The 27660-nt window shown below is 44.3% G+C and overlaps 1 protein-coding gene and 1 long non-coding RNA gene across 5 annotated transcripts in view; one reads left to right on the forward strand and one right to left on the reverse strand.

The window, feature by feature from the left end:
• The window catches only part of LOC101956422 (quinone oxidoreductase-like protein 2), a 57438-nt gene extending 39399 nt beyond the window's left edge, over nt 1–18039 (reverse strand). For 2 of the 4 annotated variants that reach the window (XM_040276825.2, XM_040276826.2), the window contains exons 1-9: nt 17900–18039; nt 17704–17812; nt 15506–15602; nt 14187–14245; nt 13630–13695; nt 12790–12899; nt 11850–11931; nt 7954–8135; nt 4694–4922 (exon numbers count right to left, since the gene is read on the reverse strand). In XM_040276825.2, the coding sequence (XP_040132759.2) occupies nt 4694–4922; nt 7954–8135; nt 11850–11931; nt 12790–12899; nt 13630–13695; nt 14187–14245; nt 15506–15602; nt 17704–17812; nt 17900–17949 (984 nt within the window). In that variant the 5' untranslated portion in view covers nt 17950–18039. The remainder of the gene's footprint in view (nt 1–4693; nt 4923–7953; nt 8136–11849; nt 11932–12789; nt 12900–13629; nt 13696–14186; nt 14246–15505; nt 15603–17703; nt 17813–17899) is intronic. The other 2 variants (XM_040276824.2, XM_078022371.1) reach the window with 2 other exon arrangements.
• A 2935-nt stretch (nt 18040–20974) lies between these two features.
• LOC144367123 (uncharacterized) lies at nt 20975–26215 on the forward strand. Its single transcript, XR_013426391.1, has 3 exons — nt 20975–21156; nt 21952–22118; nt 23184–26215. It is a non-coding gene; the product is annotated as an uncharacterized LOC144367123 (long non-coding RNA).
• The last annotated feature ends 1445 nt before the right edge of the window (nt 26216–27660 follow it).

The raw sequence follows: 27660 nt of genomic DNA on the forward strand, positions 1-27660 counted from the left end.
TTCTCATGGGACCTCTACCAAGAGGCCACTGAAACAGACCCTGGGGGAGAAGGGTGAGCAACTTATCTCCGTCTTTCATTCATCAAAGTTTCCCCAGTGAGCAAACTCCCACATTTCTGGGCTGCATTACCAGCCCTCACACACTTCTGGGGAAGCCGGGGCTTCGACAGGTCCATTTGGATCAGGCTCTGCTCCGGAGCTGCAGCAGCCCCAGATAAGAACCCAGTGAAAGCCCTGCCTCTAGGATCAGGCCTCACGCCAGGCAAGCGCGAGACAACCAGTGTTTTAAGAAGGTGCACCCTAGGGGCGGTGGTCTAGGCTATAGGACTGCAGGGAGCCACTACAGGAGCTGTCCCCAAAGAAGTGACAAGCAGCCAAGCACCCAAAGCCTGGGATGGGGGACCAGCTGATATGGAGAGTTCCATAAAATAGGTCTAGATAAGAGGTGATAATATACCATCTGAATTAAAAGAGCTGTTTCATTTTTAAGAACGTCATAGATACATAGAGAAAAGTTGAAGCAAACAGTTTCTACCTATTAATTCTGTTCATGTGGTGATCTCACCTGACCTTTGTTACATAGTTCAGGGAAACAGAAAAAGCTCAATCCTGTATCTTATAATAATGACATCCTGTGCATTAAAACTTAGTGAATTCACTATTCTATTTTTAATTTTTTTACGTATTTTAATTAGTTACACATGACAATAGAATGCATTTATGCACTTTGATATATCATACATAGATGGGATATGATTTCTCATTTTTCTGAGTTTATGTGTTGTAGCATCACATTAGTCACGCAGTTATATATATCATACATAAAATAATAACGTCTGCTTCATTCTACTATCCTATCCTTCCTATCCCCACGATCCCTCCCCTCCTCTCCCTTCCCCTCCCTTCATTTCACTCTACCTAATCTAAGGTAATGCTATTCTTCTCTAATGCCTCCTACCTTATTGTAAATTAGCATCCACATATTAGAGAAAACATTCAGTCTTTGGTTTTTTGGGATTGGCTTATTTTGCTTAGCATAATATTGTCCAACTCCTTCCATTTACTGGAAAATGCCATAATTTCATTATTCTTTAAAACTGAGTAATATTCCATTGCATATATATATATCACATTTTCTTTACCAGTCATCTATTGAAGGACAACTAGGTTGGTTCCATGGTTTAGCTATTGTGAATTGAAATGCTATAAACATTGATGTGGTCACATCACTGTAGTATTCTTTAAGTCCTTTGGTTATAAACCAAGGAGAGATTAGCTGGGTCAAACAGAATCTCCATACTGCTTTCCACAGTGATTATCCAATTTGCAGTCCCACCAGCACATACACCAATGGAACAGAATAAAGGACACAGAGACAAACCCACACAAATACTGTTATCTCGTTCTAGACAAAGGTGCCAAAAATATTCACAGGAAAAAAGATAGACTTTTCAACAAATAGTGCTGGCAAAACTGGAAATCTATATGTAGCAAAATGAAATTAAACCTCTATCTCTCACCCTGTACAAAAATTAAGTCAAAGTGGATCAAAGACTTAGGCACTAGAAAGAGACCCTGTGCCTAATAGATGAAAAGTAGGCCCAAATCTTCACCACGTCAGCTTAGGATGACTTCCTGAACAAGACCTCTAAAGCACAAGAAGTAAAATCAAGAATCAATAAATGGAATGGATTCAAATTAAAAAGCTTCTTCTCAGTAAAGGAAACAATGAGAGCCTACAGATTGGGAGAAAATCTTTACTACACACACCTACAATGAACCATTAATCTTTAGGATATATAAAGAATGCAAAAAACTTAACACCAAAAAAAAAAAAAACAAATAACCCAATCAATAAATGGACTAAGGAACTGAACAGAAGAAGAAATACAAATGATCAACAAATATATGAAAAAAATGTTCAAAATCTCTAGCAATTAGACAAATGCAAATCAAAACTACACTAAGATTTCATCTCACTCCAGTCCGAATGGCAATCATCAAGAATACAGGCAACAATAAATGTTGGCAAGGATGTGGAGAAAAGGGTACAATCATATATTGCTGTTCTTTTATATATATTGTCTTATTTAATCCTCATAAACACCCTGGGATTCAGGGTACATTACTGCCTATTACAGACAAGGACAAAGATGTCCAATCTGCCCGCAGCCAGCATCTGCACTCTGGTGGTGTGACCTCAGAGCTCAGTCATGCAGCAGAAATGTGGATTCCTGCAGTAACTGGAAATACAGAGGTGCTGGCCCCACCTGGCCCCACCTGTGTGGAGTTTATGCTTTTCGGGAGAGATGCGCATTGAACAAGTAACCCGCACACAGATGAAAGGGCAACAATGCTATGGATGTTCAGGGTGGCTTCGGCTATGGTGCCACCTCTGTGGTCACATTAGTATAAACTGTCAAGGTCAAATCTGCAAGACCATATATTTAGGAAAAAATAGAAGCCAGGAAGCACCAGAAAATACAAGCTAGGAAGAGCCAGCATTTCTGAGACTACATATATTTTGTAAGTTCAGTGATTATTTTTCAAGCCCAAACAGGTTCTCACAAATAATGTTTCCAGTATGTAATCTAATTTGCATGAAAAAATATTACCCAGGCTTTAAAGTTCAGTGAAATTAATTATGCATTTATGTCATCATCTTCATTTTAAAAGAACAAAATACATAAACCCTGGTTCTGCTCAGGAAAATACAAGAGTCCTGATCATTTTAATTAAAATATAGCTCTTTTGCATAGATAATTCTGTGATAGATGGACAAACGTCATCCTACAGAATAATCTTTGGAAGAAGTGACTTCACAGCATTCTTGAGAGAGTGTGACATAGCCGTAAGGAGCCCAGATTGGAGCATGAGGCCAGCAGGGCCTGGGTACCATCTCTGACACTTACTATGCATCATTGAGCAGATTTCTTAGCTTCTGAGAGTCTGATTTCTTCATCTGTAAAATGTGATAAAATGGTTCATACCTCAGAGTCCTTCTGAAGGTTAAATGAGATCATGCATGCAAAGTGCTTAGCATATTATTATGATTATTCCCCCAAGTAGTTTACATTTTAAAAGAAATAGAAAAATAAGAAATAGTGAGCGGATGGTGTGCGAGTGAGATGTTTGAAATGTGCCCAGAAGCCTGGCTCCAAAGGCCACCGATGACACTGAAGTTGGGGGAGTGGGAGGGACTCAAAAGCCCCAGTGCAGAGCCCTCAGAGGAGAGCCAAGGGCAGATGAGACAGGAGGTAAGTGGGGATACAGCTAGCTCACATGACAGAGAGCTTCGGTGTGGACAATTAAAGTGATAGTCCACCCCCAGCCTTCTTTTCCCCTGTCTGAGCACCACTGAAACCACGTGAGTGGGGACAGGAGACAATTCACAGCAACACTCCTCTCCGCTGCCACCCTGCCTGCTTGTCCTTCCCCTCGACAACAGGTGTCTGCAGCCTCAGGTACGCCCAACCTCGGCTACAGGTCACATGAAGATAAAAGCCACACGGCCCAAGGGACCTGGAAAGTATCCACAGTGGATACTTAATTAAAAAAAAAAAAAAAAAAAGCAGAGCTTTGCAGCTCTCTAGCCTTGGCGAGACGCAGTCCCTGGGTCCAGACAGCCCCAGTCCACACCTGCCCACTGCATCCCTCTGTGGCTCCTGACCCCTGCTCCAAGAGCCACCAGCAACATCCTCCCCCTTAATTCTAGAGCTGTGGAAACAGAAGGTCAAAAGAGTGAAGGGACTTGTCCAGAGTGACGGGAGGGGCAAAGCGGAGCCAGAATCAGCCAGCTTCCTGATGGCCGCTCAGGTCCTTTTCACCAACACACACTTTCTTTTTTGACTCACACACCGAAAAGATTAAAAAAGAAGTAAATTGAGTATGAAAATCAAAGGTGCCTCATCACAGGAAGAAAAAAAAACAAAACATTAAACTCAACTGTGGCACTGACCACTTGACCTCCACCGCATCTGCATTTAAACCAAACACCGGCTCCATCCACACCGACTCGAGCTACCAGTTTTTTGAACATTAAAACAAATTAAGGCAAAAAGTAATAAAGACTTCACAGTGAATGCCTAACAGATCTGCATTCAGAACCACGTTGCCAGTGCATGCACGCAATTACACTTTGGAGGAGGCTGAAACCACATTAATGAGACAGAGGGAGAAAGGAAAAATGGGAATGAATCGCAAAAAAAATTAACTACAGTGACTAAGGGATGATGTAAAGTCCAAGGATGCCAGGCATGACTGAGTGTTCTGCTCACAGAACCCCAGCATAGATCATCTGGCAGTACTTTCAAAGCGTCTATATTTGAAAATCAAAGGTCGAGTGGAGCGCTCCCTTCTTAGGCTTCTGTGTATGGAGTTCAAGGTTCACATCAACACATGTAAATTATTTCCTAAAGCACTGTACCATTCCTGCATTTGAGACACCAGCATACAGGTGAAGCACCTCAAAATTCAGTTTCACACTGTGCCGAGTTGACAGCCATCAACCCAGAAGACTGGCAGAAATCCTGTGGCCCAGAAGCCACGAAACCCACAATTCGGTGCCGTGTTTTCACCTATTCAGTCCATAAAAGGAGCATCTACAGCATCCAGAGGTCAATTGGCCAGCATTCAGCACAGACTGTTTCCTGGCCTTAGCCTCATCTGAACCACATGCCCAAAGCAGTCTCACCTCCTCCAGCTTAAACACCGACCCCACATACGGTCGGATGCGCCCTTGCTGGCAGTACTGGAGGGCCGAGGACAGGATCCTGGAGAAGACGGGGAAGTCCTGGTCTTGGTACCGACCCCAGTTCAGGCCCATGGCAGAGATGTTCTTCAGGAGCAGCAGGTTAGCTGGCACAGAGGCGATGTTTCCTCCAGCAAATCCCAGCACCACGATCCTGCCCTCCCACGCCAGGCTGAGGGGCAAAAAAGAACCATGAGATACAATAGCATTAAGAATAGGTGCAGCAATTCCACTTCCGGTATACACAAAGAAAAGTTAAAAGCAGGGTCTTTTTTTTTTTTTTTTTTTTTACTTTTTTGGTACCAGGGATTGAACCAAGGGTTACTTAAACACTGAGCCACATCCCCAGCCCTTTTTCAAATATTTTATTTAGAAACAGGGTCTCACTAAGTTGCTGAGGCTGACTTTGAACTTATGATCCTCCTGCCTCAAGCTGCTGGAATTACAGGCTGCACCACCAAGCCCAGCAAAAGCAGGGTCTTGAGATATTCACGCACCTGTGTTCATAGCAGCACTATTCACAAATGCCAAGGCACAGAAACAAACTAAGTATTGTCCCTTGACTGGTGAATGGATGTTGAGAGCCACAGCCAAAGCGGCCCCAGCAAACTTCCAGCTGATTGGCTCACAGCGGCCCCAGCAAACTTCCAGCTGATTGGCTCCTCTATGGTGATGCTCATTGGGCTGTTTCCCCACCCTTTCAGACCACAGAGCTGCTCATTGAGGGATTCTTTTGGCTCCGCCCATGCGACCCAGGCAATCGGCCTCAAGGGCGGGAAGAGTGCCGGTTGGTGTGCTCACAGGAAGATCCGGTGGTGGCAGTTGGGCTCTCAGGGAATTCCTGAAGAGCTCCCAGGTACAGCATGTGTTCTAAAAATAAAGTTCATTCCTGCTTGATAAGTGGCTCATGAATTGTGCCCTGCCAGACTGCAGCAAATGGATAAAGAAAATTTGGATATACATATAATGGAATATTTTTTAATTTTTTTTTTTTTTGGCTGTAGTTGGACACAATACCTTTATTTTATTTATTTATTTTTATGTGGTGCTGAGGATTGAACCCAGGGCCTGGCACGTGCTAAGCAAGCGCTCTACTGCTGAGCCACAACCCCAGCTCCACATATAATGGAATATTATTCAGCCTTCAAAAGGAAGGAAATCCTGTCACATGTTTAACTTGGATACCCTCTGGGACATTATGTTGAGTGAAATAAGTCAGACTCAAAAAGACAAATACTATATGATCATCTAAATGAGGTACCTGAAGTAGTTAAATTCATAGAAACAGAGAGTAGAATTGGGTTGCCAGGGTCTAGGGAGAGAAGGGAAGTGGAGAGTTGTTTAATGGGTGTAAGATTTCATATTTGCCAGACGAAAAGTTTTAGAGATCCATTGCAGAACAGTAAGAATGGACTTAACAACTGAACTGCACAAGAAAAAGAGGATAGGATGGGTAGATTTTTATCTTATATGTTCTTCACCCACAATTAAAAAAAAAAAAAAAAAAGGAGAACTAACACTGTCCACCAATCCCTAGAGACAAACCATAGAAGAAATGTCTCCAGGGCCTGGGGGAAGGGGAAAGAGGCAGTGCTGACTTAATGGGTCAGAGCCTGTGATGGGGGTCACAAACCCTGTGAGCACATATAGTTACACGGAACTGTACACTTATAAATGGCTAAAATGCTAAGCATTAGATTACACACGTTTCATCACGTTAAAGAAAAAAGCAATTTGTATTAAAACCATGGCTGGGAACTTCCGTTGACCTTGTAAGTTGGAAGACATGAACCAACCCTATACTATCTTGGATTCCTTAGGAGGAAAACTTTTAAATAAGCCGTGAGCAAGATATTAGGGGAATACACTTTCACAAGGGGCCCACTTTAGGATCAAGAATCTATTTAACCTCCTTGACTCGTTTGTGGGAGGAAACTGGGCAGAAGCAAATGTCCTCCCATGGGCTATACTTCAAGACCAGCTGGAGATTTTAAACTTAGGATCAGAAATGAAAGATCACACTTTACACAACCACTTATTGTACGACTCTAGTCATGGTGCTTCTTTGATGACTTCCGAATAATTTACAAAAATTCTCAAGTTTTCTACTCTCCACTATAAAAAGTACCACGCAGTGTACATACGTTACACAACAAGCCATTAAAAACAACTTCTGTAAACATCTTTGCCTTTTTGATCTTCTTCAGAAGAGAAAGGGAAGCTATTGTCAAAACACAATTATCCGAAGCAGGGCATAATGGTGCACACCTGTAACCCCAGGGACTTGGGAGGCTGAGATAGAGGCTTGCAAATCTGAGGCCAACCTGGGAAACTTAGCAAGACTCTGTCTCAAAATTTAAAAATAAGGCTGGGGGTGTAGCTTAGTGGCAGAGTGACCCTGATTCAATGCCCAGTACTAAATAAACAGACTCAATTATCCAGAGGACAAAGGGAAAAGAAGTGGGAGCTCATTTGGTCCACATTCTTCCTTTGCTTCCCCTCTAAACACAATACCAGGCACCATGCGGTGATCGTCAACATGTACGCTGCCCGCCTCTCCTCTACAGGTAGGATAATCTCTCTGCTTCTGTTTCTTTAGCTTTAAACTGAGAAAACCACAACATGATCTTTCCAGGATGACCTGAGAAATAAAACCAGCACTCCCACAATACTCCAAACACTCTGGTTGAAAACACAATGAGAACTGGTATGAAAAACAACAGACTTAGCCCCACTAAGTCTCCAGGATCATAATTTTTAATAGATCAAGGAAACCTTCAGAAGAGCCTGTCCCTTGGTTCACCGTGAACTGGGCAAAGGGAACTGCCACCCTGGGATGCCCACCCTGAACACGGCCTCCTCCGGGACCCTCCACATTCCCGCACATGCAGTAGTTAGCGGGGCCCACGGAGCGGAATTCACACATGTATAATTTCTAAAGCACTTGATGTTGCCAACTTGAGAGTCTGCAGTCATTTTTTGGATATTTTCCAGTTGGGTATTTTGTTTTCTGCTATATTTAAGATTTCCTGATTTTCTCTGCTTCTCTTCCCTGTCACCCACTCACTCGGCTATTCTCGTTGATGCTGACGCCCGAGGGGAGAAGCCAACAGCACACACGACAGAGGAGCAAGGCCAGGAGGAAGACAGGTGCGGGAAGGTCAGCTCAGGGGCCCTCTGGGTGGACCACTGCACGCACTTACCTGCGGAGGGCCTCCAGGAAGACCTCTCCTCCCACCATGTCAATGGCCACGTCCACCCCACGGCTGCCCGCCAGCCGCCTCACTGCCTCCTTCAGGCTGCCCTGGCTGTAGTTCACGCTGCTCTGCGCGCCCCTCTGCACTGCCAGCTTGCACTTGTCATCGCTTCCGGCCGCAGCGATTACCTGCACAAAGAACACAAGGTTCAGGATGGTCAGAACATGTTCCAGGAGGAGCACACGCCATCTCCCCAGCCTGCGGCCAAGGTGCAGTCACGGACACCAGCACCAGCTTGCTGCCCAAGCATCGGCCCGATCCCATGCGAGGCCCAACAAATACACTGTCCCCTCGGCCTCTCCATGCCCCACCGGCCATGGTGTCCATCTCTAGAAACTCTGGAACCCAACAGTTCTAGGTGGGAAGTAGCTCTAAAGACACTCCAAAAGTTCTCTCCAACTGCCAGTGAAAGCCACTGTCTACTGAGCACCCACCACGAGTCAGGTCACAAGGATACAAGTGGGACACCAAGCTCCATCAAGGGGATAAGGTCCAGCAGTGTGCTGGGGAGGGACACAAGGCTCCAGAAGTAAAAACAAGAGGTGTCCAATCTAGATCTAGATCAGGAAAGGCTTCCCAGAGGGTAAATCATGATTTGGTGGACAGACCTTGAAGTCAGAACTTGGTTCAAATCCTGGCTTTGCCACTTACTAGCCGTGTCACCTGGGGCAAATTAGTGAGAACTTACATACTTTGTCACCATTTGTCAAGCACCATTCCAAATGATTAACATAAATTAATAACTCATTTAATCATAATAGCCCCAAGGAAATGCTATTAATATCCCTGTTATAGACAGAAGCAAAGTAAGGGAAACCAGCTGTCTGAGGAAGGTCACACAGCCAACAGGAGGCACAACTGGGATCCACACCCCGGGAACCGTCTCCAGAGTCCTCACATCTAACCTGTGCAGCCTGTCTGCTTCTCCAGGTCTCAGTTACTGCATGGGTTGTTTTTTTTTTCTTAAAGACTTATTTTTAAAATTAAATGGAACATTGTGCATAAGGCACTTGGAAAACAAAGTGTGAGATAAATCGCTTCTGTTGTTACATGCAGGCAACCACGTATTCTTCTTAAGCCTCAGAAGAACTTTATGGAGGAAGTAGAATTACTTCACTCTATGGGCAGAAATAGGGACTCAGGGAGGGTCAATAATCAAGCAGGGTCATCCAGGAAGAAGATGGTAGAACAACAACTCAAAGTCAGGCCTTTCTTCAAAGCCCAGGCTTCCTACTCCATCATCCTAGGAGAAAATGGTACGTAAGGCCCAACATGGACAGCCAAGATGGCTGAGGGCCCTTTGCAGGAATTTCCAAAAGAGCTGCAAATAGTCAAGCATCAGCTACAGGTACCTCATCAGTGAGCAAGGCCACCAGCCTGACTACCTCACCCTCCAAATAATGCCCAGGACCTGCACAAACACCCCAAGAATATGGATGCCCTTAAAGAATTCCAAACTCACCTGTAACTATTGGAAACTAGAAGCTACCCTCAAAAGTTCCCTGGTAGTCTCCTCAAAATAGCACAGTTCACTGGGGGCTACGTGTGCACACTAGACTAGGGTCAGGCACCCGATTTCCATCCCAAGACTCTCACTGGGACTCCATGACACATGCAGTGAATTCTTTTCTCTCTTGGTGGCTCCTTCTCTTCATCTGTGAAACAGGGATAATAAACACTTATATTACCCCTCTCTCTGGGGTTTTCGAGTGTCAAGGGTAAGACAATTGCTGTGGAGGCACTCTGGGTGCATATGAAATGCTGTGGATGGAAGGTGTTATCAAAGCGACCTCTTCCAAGCAGGTGGTGTGGCAACATTGCTTTTACTTTTATTTTTGCTTACTTCTGTTGAGAACCATTCTCGCCGTGAAAGAAAATATAGCTCAGATTGATTTCAATATCTGAATTAAATCAATTTTTTTTCTATTTAATCTCTCAGAACTATTTGAAACAAATGGTATACAATTTCATCTTCCTAGAAATGTTAAATCATGGATGACTCTAGACAACGAGACTAATTACGGTCTCTCCCCTAAGAGGAGCTAAACACCCTTCCTGCTCACACAGGATGTGTTCACATTTCAAGAGCCTCAAACTAGTATCCAAGATTGCTCTCCAGATGCACAGGTCCTTCCCAAAGGAACTTCATAGGAAAGGAGAGACACCACCTAAAGAAGCTCCAGTCCAATCCAATTACTTCCAAATTTGTCTAACTGCTACCTCAATATTCCAATCACATGCTCCACGGGAGCCTTGCACTCAACACACCCAAACCGAACTCCCCATTTCCTTCAGGGTTCTCAGGCGCTTTTGTGGCAAGCCCACACGCTAACCTACTTTGCTCCTTCCCACTGAATGCCTAATAATATTTCTTATTAGACATTCATTAGGATTCATTTTTAAAAGATTCTTAATGACAGGCCACACCTTCAGATAGGAGCACTGCACGTGTCATTCTCAATATTCCCACAGTTATTTTATAAAAGAGGAAACGGATGCTATTAAGAGCTGGAATGAGAACCTCCAGGGGGCCACCTTTGAAAGCTTTTGTTCTTGGACTCCTTGGATGCTCTCTAGTCACCAATCTGTTTTTTCCCACTTGAGTACGACTCACTTCATGACCTCCACTGCCTGGGTTATTCCAGAAGCCCACCTGCTCCCTGCCTCCATTACCTCTGACCTCGTCCCATCCCTCCTCCCCATGGCTACCAAGTAAAATGCAAAGATGATCCTGTCGCTTCCTTACCCGAAATTCTCAATAGCTCCCAACAGCTTCCAATAAACGTTCAAAGTTTTCAGTTCCGTGCTAGCTCAGACCTCCTCTCCGCCCACGTTGCTAGAGTCACCTTCCACCACCCCACCCCAAGTCCTTAGTTTGCGATTCTCTAAAATGTATGGTGCCAGTTCCTACTTCTTGATCTTCTAAAAATGTCCCCCACCACTAGGATAAGGCTCTTCCTCCATTCTTCCTCTATTCAACTGCTGCCAGACCTCTGGAAGTTGTCTTAAACGTCTCCCTCCTCCAAAAAGCACTCCTTCTCTGATACCCGCAGCCTCAGAGAGATGCCCCTATGGAAACTGGATTCCTTCCTTCATTCTTTTCTCGATTCATTCATTGTTCATTCATTCAAAAAAATAGTTCCTGAATGCTTACCAAGTTCCAAGTACCACGTGAGGTACTAGTGCACAGTGATGAACCACACAGACACTTCCCTGCCTTCTTGGGGTTACAGTCCGGTAGGAAGAGACATTAATCCAATAATAACATGAGAAAAGGTAACCATGCAGTGAGGTGTGTATGAAGAAAGAGAAGTGCAGGGTGTAGTGAGATCACAAACAGTGGGGACAGGAGCCTGACCCAGCCTGAGGACAGAGAATACTTCTCTGAAAAGATAACACATGAGTTTAGATCTGAATTGCAGGGGGGATGATAGGTAGAGAAGATAGCATCTGCAAGGCAGCCCTCGCCAGGTTCCAGTAATTGAAAGGACAAGCAATGTACTACTAGGCTGCTCACCAGGCTAAGCAAACAGATGGCCAGACCCCACTCCCAATTGCTTGATCTCCTCAGTGCACTGCATATGATTTTTAATAAGTTAAGGAATATATCCCATGTCTAAAACTGAAGGTAGGTTTTTTCATTTTGTTTAATTTTGGTTTTGATTTTTATTTATTATTTATTTTTTAGTTGTAGTTGGACACAATACCTTTATTTATTTTTATGTGGTGCTGAGGATCAAATCCAGGGTGCACGCACATGCTAGGCGAGCGCTCTACCACTGAGCCACAACCCCAGCCCTGTTTTGTTTTGTTTTAAAGTAAAGGCTCCAACATGTAAATACCTTGGCCTGAAGAACATTTGTTGCCACATCTATCACTGCAAGGCCCGTGGCTCCAGCTGCTGCAGTTACTAAAACAGTTTCTCTGTGCCAAAGAAAGATGAGTGTTACTACAGACACCTTCAAGACTTGTCCAGTAATGACTTCAGGAACGTTCTGGAACTAAACATTTTAAAGCAAGAACATTAAGAGAGCATTTCATTCAAACCTTCCTATACATATGTTCCCCAGCCTTGAGGAGTGGATTACGTATGTGACTTTTAGATCAGTGCTAATCTGATCCAGTTCTGAAGATTCCCCAGGAAAAAGATTCCCCAGTCTCTCTAGGTCGCCTCCCCTACTCCTGTCAGGGGCAACTGCTCGTTTGAGCAACCAGTCCAATATATGCTTCAGAAACTCTGCCCTGAAATCATGCTCATATACTAAACACTGCCCAATTTGATGAGGGTCAAGTCATGGCTACCACTCACTCGGACCCACCAGTCAGGAGCAGTTCTGAGGGTCAGCTCTCTGAAAAGATCAAGAGGCAGCTTCCCAGGTAACACCAGAAATTTCAGCACTGGAGTCTAAAATACTCCACTTGGCACACAGCACCCAGCCTTACACCCCCACGGGCCTCCAGTAAACCCCTGTGAAGTGAGTTTAAACAAACCAACTCTCCCAATTCTAAGGTTTTCTTTGAAGTGCTCTTACACTCAGGTTTAAGAAAGCTGTGCTTCCAAATTCACACCGGCCAAGTTCACCATCTACCATTCCCTCTCAAAATGATGCCCTCACAGTCACCATACCACAGTGTCCAGTGGTTACCTCCTTTGGCCTTTTCCTCAGCCAAAGAGAAGATGAGCTGAAGGAAAGGGAGAGGAAAGGAAAGAAGGGGCGGGAAGGAGAGAGAAGGGAAGGGACTGGGGAAGGTCCAACCCCCTACTGGCTACACAGTCCTTACCCAGGCTGGGTATGGGCCCGATGCTCTAGAGCCAAAATAGCAGTGCCATAAGACACAGGTAGGACAGCAGCTTCTTGCAGGGAGACCTTTTCTGGAACCCGCCACAAGGTCTATAAAGAGATAACAGTGGCTTAGGGATTAGGCACATGTACCTGCAAAGGCTACTCAGGAAATGCTGTGGTTGGAGTGACTGACTTGAAATGGGAATAACCAGTGGAAGTCAACACCAGAGTCCAGGACTTGGTGCATCAGACCTCAAAACCCTAAGGCTGGCACCTGGCTCAAAAAGAGCCAATTTATGGAGAACAGACCACAACTCGCTGTACTGTAATAGGTGAATTGTACGGTACATAAATTTCACCTCAATAAAGCCACGGCGGGGGATCGTGTACTATACACCATTTGGGGGCACTATCCACATCTTGCTCCACCACACAAGGCCACCATGGCTGGCTGCGTTCCCAGGGCTATCTCTTTCATAAGCTTTGTGGGGGGAAGATGCCCATTATAGCCAGCTCAATGCACCCAACCAGTTTTTCTACCAAAACTACCTATGTTCCAACTGGACTGCCAGCCAATTGCTCAGGCACTCCAGAAACAAAGTGCCCTTCTTCATGAAAACACTCCACACAAACAAAGCTCTGTGCAAGGGTTGTCAAACCAATAAAGAGAAGGGATTTAGCACTGGAGGAAAAAAAATAAAAGTAGTTGGCTGAGAAACAAGACCAAACAAATGCAAAGAAATGGAGAGTGAGGAAGATGAGGAAGGGGTGGAAATTAAAGGAAACAAAGGAGGAAAACCCTCCAACCCTCCAAGCATTGATCTGGAGAGAGGGCTACCTTCTGGTCAACGATGCATTCTTCAGCCATCCCATTAAAGCCACTCACACCAATGACTCGATCTCCCTGAACGGAAAACAACATCAGGGTATGTTCAAATGCATGGCCTTACATTCACCTCTTCCTGAATCAGTCAAAGTATAAAAGAAAAATGCCCATCTCTGGCCCACAAGACACAGGCTGGCCTTCCTGTCTATTCAGAGTTAATGTTTAGTAAATAAAACAACAGCTCTCTCAATGCTGCCACCCAGTTGCCAAGCCAAGCTGAGCACATTCTGGACAAGAATGGGGTATGGTAAAGAAAAGGTGGGTATGAATTAGAATCCCCGTGTGAACGTCTTTCACGTGAGGCTCAAACTTGAGAATTCATAATGAAGAGTTTAATGAAGCCAGAAACTTCCACCCAACTCCTTCCCCCCAGTTCAGAACTCTCTCTGTTTTCTTACAGTGTCTGCTGACAAAGGCCAGGAGAAGCAAGACCTTTGGGGCACAAATGAGATTAGCACATTTCTCATAGCTACATACACAGCCGATTCTCTGGATTTCGACTCATTTACCTCTTTCACTGAGCTGACATCCGCGCCTGTCTCCAGTACTGTCCCGGAGAACTCCATTCCTAAAACATGGTTGAAAGATTAGGTTATCTGTAAAACTCAGCCCCATGGCATTGAGAAGACCTTGATTATCAGGCCATCCATCAGCTTTTAGGAACTGGTAAGGTCTTAAGTACTATTACTTTTACCTAGCAGTGTGAAAAGCATACTCAAAGCATGGGAAAGTGAGCATGAGATGTCATTATCACACCCTGGAAACCTGTGGCAGTCCCAGGCTTGACTGTGATGTGGAAAGCACAGAGTGTCAGTATCGCAGGTACACAGCAACTTCTGACCCTGATCACTGGGGCCTCAGGCTCCTAGAGCTCCCAGTTACCGTGTTTATCATATCTTATTTATCTGTTTCTACGTCTCCTTTGCTGGTGTGTGGCCCTCCAGGACATGAACTGTTTATTCAGACAACACTGGCTCAACTGGATGAATCAGTGTTGCGTGCCCTTTCTTCTCCCACATCTGATATTTCTGAATTTAATGATCATGCATTTCCTACCTGACCTGCCAGGAAATAACTCAATTGTGTATGACATCTTTCCCCTATTCAGCATTTTAGCTAATACCAACAAAAGGAAATGGTTCCAAATGTTAAGGCAAAATCCAATACCTTCAGACCGAAACATGGCAACTATTTTGCAATCACTGAACTCTTAATAATATGTATATACATAAGATAGATGTAAATAGGCTAAGCTCTACCCGTAACTCTTTAAATCAACTTGAACAACAAAAATCAGTCATTGTCCATATGTAGGATCTAGAAGTAATGAGATTGGGAATCGTGAAAATCAGACACTAGGCCACTAAGCAGGGTAAACTGTTTTTCTTCTTTTTGATCCTCTCGCATTAGGTTGAAAGTCTTAGATGCTTGTGTCATTCAATGAAAAAAACAAGAGGCACTGTCAAGGAAGGGATGAGAATGATGAGGGGAATCAATGTTTCTCATGAGCAGAATTCTGGTGGACATAATGACGTGTAAACATTCATTTGTTCATTTGTTCATTTTAAATAAATGAACTGAGCATCTACTCTGAGCCAGGTACACAATGGTCCCTAAGCTAGGGACACAATGTTGAGCAAGACAGATATAGAAACTACCCTGGGGGGGGGGGGTACACTCTAGTGGTTTCAGCAATGATGCTGACATATCTTAACAGAACCTCACCAAGGACAGGCAAACACCACAAGAGCAGTGTCTGGGAAGATGCATGGGGTTCTGAAAACCCTCCGAATCTTCTCTTCTTGAGGCAGCAGTCCCCCATACTCACCAGGTGTGAAGGGAAGAGGGGGCTTCTCCTGATATTGGCCACGACAGACCAAAATGTCAGCAAAGTTGACTCCACAGAAATGGACCTCAACTCTGACCTGCAAAGGGAACAAAGCAGCAAAACAGAGCAGGACACATTCTGGAGACAAAGTTCACTTGATTATTCAAACAGATTTACTGAAGAAATAAAAGCTGTATGCAGGCACTGAGCCAGAGGACAATCACGAGGTGAAACAGACAAGTTTCTGCCTTCAGGGAGCAAAAAGGATAGTAAAGAAGACATGAGGATGATATTGTTATATTGTGTGCATGTATGAATATGTAACAACAAATCCCACCATCATGTACAACTATAATTCACTCATTTAAAATGTGGGGAAAAAAACATATGAGACAAAATCATAATGAAGCCATGTGTCAAATCATAACTCAACACAAAGTGTTAAAAGGAATAATATGTAATGCTGAGAAAGTCTATACTGGCAGGATTTGACTTCTTGGGGAAATCAAGAAAATTTTAAAAAAATAATCCTTGAGCTAATTAACAACTCAGAGTTAACTGTTCAAAGCAGGAGGAAAAAAGGTTGGCAAAACAAAAGCAATGACTTGTGCAAAGGGCCTGCATCAGAGACAAAAAACAGCAAACTTAGAGCACAAAGAGTTGGAGGGAAGCATAGAAAGGGAAGAAAAAGGAAGAGAGAAAAAAAGACCACACCACACAAATGTTTGAAGGTTTATATTGAGGATTTCGGCCTTCGTTCTAAGAGCAGCAGAAAACCATTAAAATGTCTGAATAGAAAATTAACACGACAGCCTATCCTATCATGTCAGAATCTGGAATCCTGGAGGCTGGCCTACACACACACACACACCCTCCTGTCTTCTATGGCAGCCCCATAACTGAGGCAGAACTACAGGGGCGAGCCAGTGGTTCTCAAAAGGTGGCTCAGGGCCACCAGCATCAACATCACCTGGAAACCTGTCAGAAATTCCTATTCTTAGGCCCCATCCCCAGATCCTGCCAAAGCAGAGACTCTGGAGACAAAGCCCAGCAATCTGTTTTAACAAGCCCCAGGTGGTTCTGATGCACCCTGGGGAACTACTGTGGTAGGCAACACATCCCAACAGGGGTTGGAAACGGAGGAGGAAATGAAGGCTGAGACACCAAATCAATATGTATCTGTGTGTTTAAATTTAGCACAGAGGTTGCCCTATTGGTGAGAAGACATTTTTATCTTCAAAAAAAAAAATTCATTCATTCAGCAATCTAAGCATCTGCCACATGCCAAGCACCATTCTACAGTAAAGAGATTTAATGGTGGATAAAAATAACATAATTGCAGGTCTCATGAGCTAATGCCTTACAAAGTAATGTCTGGACAAACAGAACAAAGGAACCCAGCCCTCAGCCTGCACACACTGCGTGCATGACACATTAGTTATTGACAAGCATCCTGCACACGTGCTCCTCAAAGCCACTCCACATTGATCTGAGACTGACCCAAGGATGAGCTCTCTCAGCATGAGAATCCCAGGAAGCAGTCTGGCTGCCATCTCCGGATCCTCCAAATAATCCATTTAGCCGCAGGCTCCACCTTAGAGTCGCTTCAGCCCTGCAGCTGCCTTTCTCCCCCCTACTCGTGGTCCCCAGACACTGAGGCTCACCACTGGTTTCCCCCTGGCACAGATTCTCATGCTCCACAGTAGTAACATTATGTTACCAGAATGGCCAACAGGCAAGGCCAAAGAGACTTCCACATTTCAGTGAAACTGCCCTCCGGCCTTAACTAATCCATCCCAAATCACTGCAGTACCCCAGAGAGGAGCAGAAGGGTTTGGGGTAGATGGAAGGGCAGTTAATTTGACAGGACACTGAAAAGGAACAAAGGACAAGAGAGAGTCCGTTTATCTGTTACATCAGTAACTGGCAGGTGTTTGTGCAGTCGTGCAAATCAGTTTTCTGTTTCTAAGGAAACAGATGTGGAATCTTCAGAAAGAGGCCTACACGTGTGTTCTGGGGAACAATCTTCCTTAGGGCTTTGACCCTTTCGTGAACCTTGCAGGGCTTGACCTTCTAGCCCTGGGACCAAGCTGCGCTGCAGTCTCTCGGTCGCCCCCTAGCTTGGGAACTGGGAACCTGACTCAGGCAGGGCGCTTGCCGTGTGTCACGGGGTCCCAGGGACTGGCCAGCCACCCTACCTCGTGAGGTCGGACAGGGCGGCGGGCCACCTCTTCTATGGCCAGAGGCTGCTTCAGCTCGGCGCAAAGCGCGGCGCGGTAGTGCCGGCCACAGCCCTGCCCAGCTCTCCTGCATCAGGGAACAGGGGCTGGTCACTCAGGCCGCCCTCGGGCGCACCCCGGGGCTGCCTGTAGGGTGGGGGAGTCAGCACGGCACCTGCAGAGCCACGTCCGAGGGAGTGACCGTCTGCAAAGCAGCGCCGCCATGGCCCGCAGACTGGACGCTAGAGGGAGTGGCCAGAGCGCTGCAGGAAGACCGGACACTGCGGCCACGCCCCGCCCCGGGAGCGGAAGGCGTCCGGGACACGCCCCGCGCCCGCCGGGACTCCAGCGGGCGGGGCGGTGGCCGTGGCTCCGCAGTTTTCCGCCTGTAGCTGGGGCGTCCTAGTCCCTTCTTCCCCCAGGCCTCCCTGAACTTGGAGCCCGCCAGAGGGGAAAATGGAAAAAACGAGCAGAAGAGTTCGGTCATCCTTCGTTGTCATTTTCGTTGCAGATTTGGGAGAATTTTTAAAATCACATTTGGCAACAGTTAATTAGCGATTCTTGGGTCCTCTGCACGAAAGAAATCCCAAATTCACAGCTGCGCGCGCTGCCGCACGCCCGCGATCCCAATTATGGGGATTGCTGAGGTTGAAGCAGAAGGATTGCAATTTTGAGGCCAGTCTCAGCAATTAAGCGAGACTCTATCTCAAAAATAAAATTTTAAAAAGGGGTGAGGATATAGCTCAGAGACAGAACACTTCTAACGTTGATTCTCCAGTACCACAAAAGATAAGGAAACTCTGAATTCATAGGTAAAGCCTTTGATGTTTGCATTCCAACACCTTGCTAGGGTTCAATTCTTGTTACTTATTTTCTCACACAGGATCAATTACACTAAAACTTAACTGTTACTAATGATCAGATATTGAATAAACCTACACAAATTCAAAGAATATTACCAATTAATGTCAGGCTAAAATCTAGAGATTTTCACGTTCCCAAAGCCTATGTCTGCACTTAGTAGACGCTCAGTAAATATTGATTCAGTGACCACCTAGATGAAGAGGCACACTCTTGGAAACTAAAACAAAAGCATTATCTGTGAAGTATTAAAATTAAGTGGACCTCTGTTCTAACAGTAATCAACTATTTATATATTAGCAATATATAAAAGGCACATGCTTATCACTAGACTAGCATTTAAAGATAGCATGTCTTTAAAAGACATCTGGTCAAAGGGTATATGGATGGTAGGTTCAGGTTCAAATCCAGCTCTCTATTTGTGTGGTTTTGGCATTGACCCTTGGTGATTTTGGTGGGGGGATGGGGAGGGACCAGGGGTACTGGTGATTGAACCCAGGATTTGCTTTACCACTTAACTACATTCCTAGCCCTTTATATTTTTTATCTGGAGACAAGGTATTGCTACTTTGTTAAGACTGGCCTTGAACTTGGGATCCTCCCAGGCTGCTAGATTTCTGGACATATGCAATAGCATCTGGCTACCCTCTGTGACTCTTGATGACCTCAGTAACTCTTCCATGAAAGGATGCACTGGGGTTGTAGCTCAGTGGTACAGCGCTTGCCTCAAATGCATGAGGCCCTGGGTTTGGTCCCCAGCACCACATAAAACATAAGTAAACCAATAAAAATAATGTGTCCATCTACAACTAAAAAAAATAAAGAAAAAGGATGCACTGGGCAGGCATGATCAGGAATGGACTAAAGGAAAAAGGTCACAAATGAAGGAGAAATGACTTCCAAAGATTATGGCCTAAAGGCTTTGAGGGCAGTGAATCTAAGAGCAAGTACCCACTTTGGTTATATAGTAGGAGTTATTTTTATTTTAAAAGCACTCCCAGGGAGTTTGAGGAGTCATTTTAACCTCCGCTGCAAGAGAAAAGAAACAGTGACTAGAGGTGAGATGAAAAACACTTCAGTTCACAATTCAACATGAAAGCATTTTCATTTTGTAAACTGTTAATCATTAAGCACCTGAAATGAAACCAGGGAGTTGGGTTTGTGGCTCAGTGACAGAACCCTTTCCTAGCACACCTGAGGCCTTGGGTTCCATCCACGGCATGGTAGAATGGAGAAATCAGGAGGAATAATGGAAACATACTAACACTGTCAAATCAAAATGAACATCCTTGGGTTGGGGTGTAGCTCAGTGGCCGAACACTTGCCTAGCATATGTGAGGCCCTGAGTTCAGAACCTAAGGCCCCAGCATTCTGGTATCCAAACAATGAGCAACAAGAAATCTCAACTTTATGACCTATGAAACTACAGTTGATTGTTCTAAGAATGAAATGAGTTGTTACTTATGGAAAGTGTTTTGTGAAATATTTAGATATATTAATACCTTATTAAGAATGTTAATATAAGGATAAAGCAAGAATATTTAATTGAGCTCCTTAAAAGCAGCAACTATTTCTTAATCTCCTGTATGTTTATAGTATTTGCATAATACCTGACACTTTTAGGCATTTAATAGATATTCTCTTATGAAGTGTTAATGAGTGTTCAATTACCTAGTATTAATTTTCCAGATAATTGGAGGTATCTTTAAGCATCAAGTCTTTTATTTTTAATTAAATGTTTTTATAGAAAAAACATGATTTTCAGAATAAACTTCTCATTCTCTGGGAATGTGAAAGATCAATATGCGTGGAAAAAAAAATCAATACTTCATTCTACATTTATGAAAATATCTGAAGAACATAGTAAAAATCCCTTTAAAAAGGATCTTGAAGGGAGATGAAAGTATTTTAAGTAATTGAGGTGATTTAAGCATTTATATGCAAAACAAATTTCACAGTTTCAAAGAGCAGTCCAAGGCAAGTGACAAGGTATTTAATAGTAGTTGCTATAGTAGCAAAAGAAATATTTAGCTTATCCATCAAAGTGCTGCCACCACACCTGACTGCCTACTTTTGGTCATTGTTCCTGGCTATTTGGTTTTATTGAGGGATGGAAAGTGGAGACAGAACAAATAAAATTTGAATTCTGGAAGGAACTAAGCTCAAGCAGCTACATCAGGACTGATCAGTTCTCTGGAAAGGAAAAAAAAAAGTAAAAAGGGATCAATAGCCGCCCTGCAAACCAGCTTGAGGGCTCATTAAGGAAGTAAAAGAGTAACAGATGAGTCTTCCTTCTGGTACAACTCACATGGAGAGATAATATTTAACATCCAGAAGCTGCTGGAGGGCGGAGGGTGGAGAAGCCAGCCAAAGCTGAATACACAAACAGCTATGTTTTCACAGAATAGTAGACAAACGACACAGAAACAATATAAGCACCATACAGAACCGCACTGGGAATGTGCACGTATCCTCGACCATTAAATCCTTCACCAGTAGAAGCTCAGCTCCTTCAGAAGAGAAGCTATCTCCATAGCCTCCCAGTTCACCGTGGAGACTAGCACACAGCAGGTACTCAGTAGTGGTTAGGAAGGTTAGGAAGCAAGGAGCCCTAAAAACTGTAGAGGAGAGGTGTCAGTGCTACGTAACTATCCAAAGCCACAAATCCAAAAAACTGCTGAGGTTTCTTACACTTATTTCCTTAAATTTACAGTCACTGAGCATAATCTGATCTTCCTTTGATCTAAGTCAGTATTGCCATTGGAGGCAATATTTTTTAACTTCAGAGACATATTTTAGCCATTGATCTACATAATAATGCCTATTGACCTACCTTCTCCATTCCAGGAACCGTAAGATTTGCTGCGAGTTATTTGTTCCAATAGTCACGGATTCAGAATTTCTGAGTTGGGTTGGATCTTCAAGATCATCTAGTCAAAGTGCTTCATTTAAAAAGAAAGGAAGGAAGGAAAGAAAAAGCAAAGGCTCAGAGAGAGAGAGAAGAGAAAGTAGGGACAGGGGTTGCCCAAGATCACGCTGCTAGATGGTAGCAGATGTGGCATTAGATTAATTAATATTGGACTGTTTTTTAATTTTTAGTTCCCTGCTCTTTCTACCATGCTTGTTGGATCTCACTCCTCAGCAGTGTACTCAAGAATAATATTTCGTGTTTTCACAGTGTTTCAGAGGTTTCAAATCACTGTCACCAAATTCCTTCATCCTGCTAATGATGAGAGTAATAATAATTGTCATCACAACTAGCACCTGTGGTTACAAGCCAGTTAGTTATGGAGTACTTTTGCATGATTTCTTTAATCCTCACAAAGCTCCTATAACTAGGATACTATTTTTTTCACCCTCTTATAGATCAGGAATATACGCTTAAGGAGGTTAAGTAACTTGCCGAAGGCCACACAGCTAGGAAATGGATCAGTTTAGCATCATCCTAATTGCCTGGTGCCAGAGCTCCTCCAACAGTATCCGGCCGCCCACTGTGCTTCCCTCACAAATGCCCTCCGGAGCAGACAAAGAAGGTATTATACAATACATTTTAAAGCCTTTCTTTCCTTGTAGGTTTAAGCTTAATTTTCTGGGAATTTTACAGTCACTCATGCCTAGAAAATAGATTAATTCCCTGAAGGAGAGAATGGAGAAAGCCGTCTCCAGGGAGGCTCCCAGTGAAGGGACAAGGGCAGGAAGAGTTGCTAACACATAATTAGGAGCTCCTGACCCATTCCATATAGCCATGAGCCTGAAAGTGCATTGATTTCACTTAAATTTAAAGTATATTATATGAGATTAAAAATGTGATTATGTAAAGTAGTTTTCACATATGCACACGCACACAAATATGATTTTAATGAACCAATATGCTGACTCGGTTGCCTGGTTACTAGTTGTCACTTATGCAGGTACCAGCAGGCATTTGGAGCTAAAATTCTGGCACCCAGATGGGACAATTTGGAAACGGTGGTGACCTGGGGAATGGCTGTGGTGGCCCTAAAGCTAACCACCAGTATTTGATGCAGGAAACTATTTTCTACCTTGAACCTTCATTTTGGAACCAGTTCACAAATCCCTAAGCATTCTGGCAACTTTATGAACCCTTTCCAGCTCTCACCTCCCCCAGAGGGAACAAATTCTTCCCTTCCATATGTCCCCAAGAGAACTTTATACAAACCTGTATTAGCTCACTAATTGTTCAGGTAGCATTCATCTGTTATCTCTATCTCCACAGCTAAGCTGTGAGCATCATGGATGGCTCCGAGGATAGCATACCAAAGCAAAAGGAATTTGGGCTGCAGAATCAGATATACCTACATTCAAGCCCTGGCTTAGCTACCTATTCTTGTGATCTTGGGAAAATTATTTCTGAGAACCTCCATTTCCTCATCTGTAAAACAGGCATAGTAATCCCCATCTTGCTTGGTGGTGGTGAGGACTAATCTAGGTGAGCAAATACATGGCACACTCAAAATAGCAGCTATTAGTAAAAAGACCCAGTCCTTCCCTACCCTGAACTTCTTCCCGTCTAGCAAAGCGAGGCATGTGGAAACAGGCTTCTATGATGTCTGTGATATTTGTCTGTCTGTTTTAAGGTGATGGAGGCTGCAAAAGGGGCTGTGGGAACACAGAAGATCAACCCCAGCCACAGAGTATCATTTCAGGAAAGCATAAGAAATGTAAAGAAGAATTAAGCCAGAGGGCACAGCTAAAAGTGCACCAGGCAAAGGACAGCGTGAGAGAGAATGTGGTACGTTCAAAGAATTTTAGAAATTATGGCTTAAGCCAGAGAATGATAAGGGAGAAGGCTGGCGTAGAAAGAGTGTAAGTTCTGGAGTCAGGTGATTGGGAGGAACTTTATCACTTTGCAGTCATACATCCTCACTCAAATGACTTCTGAGTCTTAGCTTGTGGAATTTTACTAATGGGGAACCTATGTATATAAAGTGCCCAGCACATACTATACTTTTTTTTTTTTTTAATTGAGAGTGTGTGCTTTAGGTCCGTTTATCCACGATAAGCTCAGTGATTGGCCCATATCATGCACATGTTTTCTATGGAAGGATGGATGGTTGAATTCATTCACTTAATGCCTATTTATTAGAAGCCACCATGTGGTGCCAGACACAGATCTAGACACTGGGGCTACAACAGTGAACAAAAGGAATAGAGCTCTGCCCTGGTGTGACTTAAGAGTTCCTAAACTGAGATGGGAAAGGGGGCCACAGGTGTGCTTAAGAGGACAGTCTACTTCATGGCCCCCTGGCTCCTTAGTTCCCTGCTGAAAAGCTTATTAGCTGGTTCCCAAGAGGTCTGGATGGTAGTCCCACTTCGTTAGGAACAATGAGAAGCTCTTGTCCCTCTCCCTTAATCACATCTCACTTATCAAGTCCTGGCTTCCTGTTGTGATCCAGGGGAACTGGTGAGTTGTGTTGTTTGGCAGGAAGGAACGTCAAGGAGGTCTCAAGTCATTCTTGGGCTCTAAGGACTGAAGTGGGGGCGAGAGGAAATAGGAAAGCAGCACACACAAAAAGGTTACAGAGAGGGAGATTTGCTATCTCATAGGCCAGGTGATAAGTGAGCTCAAATGCCTTGTGATAACTGCATGGGGCTTTTTTATTTCAGCAGCAGGATAATCCTACTTCACATGGGTATACCTCTTTAAGAAAGGGTTCACCGTGGGGATCTCCTTTAATCCACAGAGGACTCTGTGAGATAGAAATTAACCCCTTTTAATCCCATCTCCCTCTTCTGTATATTAACTCCTCCCTTTCCACCGCCTCCTTCCCTGTGGCTTCAAACTGTTCCGGTAGCTGTCATAAACAGAAACAACAAAAATCATATTGCATTCCTTTTCCCTCCCAATGCCCCATTCACCTCCTCCTCACAGCCAAGTCCACTAAACTTTAAGAATATGCGTGTTAGTTCCCCTTCCTGTGACTCATTGCCCTGTGATCCTCTCCCAAAGGCCACGGAAATCGTTCTTGCTGAACAGACCAGCGACCTCCGTTTTGCCCTCGGGGGAGGCTGCAGTTCCCTCCTGTGGAGGTCTCCTTCTGAAGCTGCTCAGTGCTGATTCTCCTCCTGCTCCTGAGCCTACTCCTCCTCAGGTTTTTCCCTCTCAGCCTTCTCCCAGGAGTCTTCCCGTGGGGGAGGAGGAGGGGAGTGTATCCACGCATGCAGGTGTGCATACACACCTATCTGTCTCCTTCTAAGTGAAGTCTCTCTTTCTTCAAAATCCCAGGCTTCCCATTTGTGATCTCTTCCCTAACAGTTGGTCCCCCCACCCCCACCTCTCACCATCTCATTCTTCTCCCCAGGTTCAAAAACATGCACAATCCCCCCACCCTCCCTTGCTTTCATGGTAACCCTTCCACAGACTCAGTAAGCACTTGCCACAGTGTTGGGTGGTGGCTTATGAGTTTGGCTTCCCTAGAGATGATGAAAACCTACAGGTGGAGAGAGGGACTTCAGTTTTGCATTCCCTGTGCCTGGCTCAGTACCTGGACATGGAGGATGCTGAGATTTAGAGGTGTTTGGCAGATTCTCGGGAGTCAAGGGTAGGGACTAAACCCTAGTCTTCTGACTTGCAAGTGTGTCATCGCTCCACCTCCACACAGACAAGAGCCACGTTACAAGTACCTAACGAAAGCACCTTGACCCCAGGGAGTTCTACGATTCAAGGACAAGATGGGAAAAGGATTTCCTTTTCCCCACAAACACTGCCCAGCTACCAGGTGTGGACAAATTGTTTGGGATTTGTAGCCTTTCTTTTGCACACCCGAGGATAAGAAGGAAAAAAAAAAAAAAGGCCAAACTCCCATCTCTTCCTCCCAGTGGACAGACACCCCCCATCACTTCCTCTTCAGCCTGGAGGCAGGAAGCCTAGAAGAGATCCTGAAACTCCCGGTTTGCCTCAGATTTCCTCTCGGAGGAGGGGTCTAGGTAGCGATTTAATAAGATACCTTGGGCTGAGCCAGCCTCGTCTCTACCATCCTGAAGTCGTATTCCTCAAAAAAAATCTTCACAAAATGGTCAGAGATGCACCAGAAAGCTTTGCCTTCCCCAGGGGTAAACAAGCTTTCTAGGGAGAGGCTGTGAAATCAGACAATGTACGCATTCGCCAATTACAAGCTCAAGTTCCACCCAAATACACACCATCAAAGGCTTTACCAAGGCCCTCATTACATGTACCGGGCCCTCCTGCTGCTTGGGCAACATTTTAGTGCGGCAGTGAAGCAAGATAAATGTCATCGAAGCAGCGAGGTAAAGACAGAGCCAGGCGGCAGTGCTTGTGTTCGACCTGATGACTCACTTCACCTTGTCATTTATAATGCTGCAGCCGCAGCCCGGGAGGGGGAGAAGGAAATGAAGAGGACAAGAGTGGGCTGTGTGGTGCATGTAATTTGTTTCACCGTTTCAGACGGCTTTTTAATGAGCTTTCTCATTAAGGGCTCTGTGAGTCTATGCTCAAAGTTTTCTGGACAAGCCAATAAGCAGGACTGAAATCGGATGGCATCAGCCCAGCGCCTTGTGGTTTGTTTTTAGAAGGAGGGAGGGGGCTAAGAGAAATTTGCTACCTATTGTGCCAGGGAGTTTGAAAATCAACAATTTGTTCTTAGCCGACCATTAGTATGAAAGTACTAATTATGTTCATTCATTTTTAGAATATTAGCAGCATCTGTGATAGCATTTCTCCATTCAACTGGTTCTGGGGAGAGAGGTCGATTGTCCTGTGCTATCCTAGCTCTGGGTTCCTATTTCCAGTGGAGGACCCATCACATAGCATCAGAGATGATGTCCTCTCTAGGCTCTGACCCAGGTGGGATCGGCACCCACCTTTCCCTCCTTTGTATTCCAGATCCAACACACTATCCAGAAACATGGTACACTAAGTGGGGTTATACCATTTAACTGGATTCATGAGGTGCAATTAGTACATGAAAAGGTACATTAAAAAATAGACTTGAATAGTAGAGTACACATCAGTAATTTATCACCTTGCAAGGTTCAACAAACATTTCAATGTGCTAACAACCCCTAATTAAAGCAGCAGCTTCAGTTGAAATTGTCAAGAGGAAGGAAGAAAAGTACCAGTGGGGTTTCAAAATGGCAATTTCTTTGTCATTTATGGGCATTGTCTGTTGAGTTTATGTGCATGAATTGGCCCCTTATTTTTAGTGGGTTTTTTTAGTTGTAGTTTGAACACAATACCTTTAATTTATTTATTTATTTTTATGTGATGCTGAGGATCGAACCCAACACCTCGAACCTGCCAGGCAAGCACTCTACCATGAAGTCACAACCCCAGCCCAAATTGGCCCTTCCTTTTCTTTTCTTTTTCTTTTTTTTTTTAATGTAGATGTAGATGGACAAATACCTTTATTTTGCTTATTTATTTTTATTTGGTACTGAGGATCAAACCCAGGGCTCCGCACGTGCTAGATAAGCACTCTACCACTGAGCCACAACCTCAGCCCCCAAATTGGTCCTTTCTATGGTAGAGAAAAGGATGTGGGTTTGGCTTTATTTATCATCCCAGTTTCCTTAACAGAACATAAGTATAGACATACGAAGGTGAATCCTACCTGTTGCCCATGCTTGAGCCAACTGTCCAGTAATCCCTCTCTTTATTAGTGCTCCACTGGATTGGAGATAGACATCACAACAGGTGTTCACAAGATCCTCTAAATATTTGCTCAGTGGTCCAGCTTTTTGCTGCTGAATGTTCTTGTATGTCCAGACTGGAAGTGGAGGCCATCTCTATCTGTCTCTCACTCAAGTCCACACTTTAGCAAGGAGTCAGTGATCCACACCTAGGAGCAGAAGGAGCCTGGTGTTTGCAGATGGATGTATCCAAAAAAGTTTTTTTTCTGATAAACATTACCTAAGCCATATTTCACAAAATATGATCAGAGAACTTCGTGCCTCAGATCCCTAAAGATGCTGATTAAAAGGATTGATCTCAGCTGGGCGTAGTGGCGCACACCTGAAATCCCAGTGATTGGGCTGATATAGGAGGGTTGCAAGTTCAAGGATGGCCTGGGTAATTTAGATTCTGTCTCAAAATAA

This window comes from Ictidomys tridecemlineatus, chromosome 10 (genome assembly GCF_052094955.1).
Source record: "Ictidomys tridecemlineatus isolate mIctTri1 chromosome 10, mIctTri1.hap1, whole genome shotgun sequence".
NCBI classification, from domain to species: Eukaryota; Metazoa; Chordata; class Mammalia; order Rodentia; family Sciuridae; genus Ictidomys; species Ictidomys tridecemlineatus.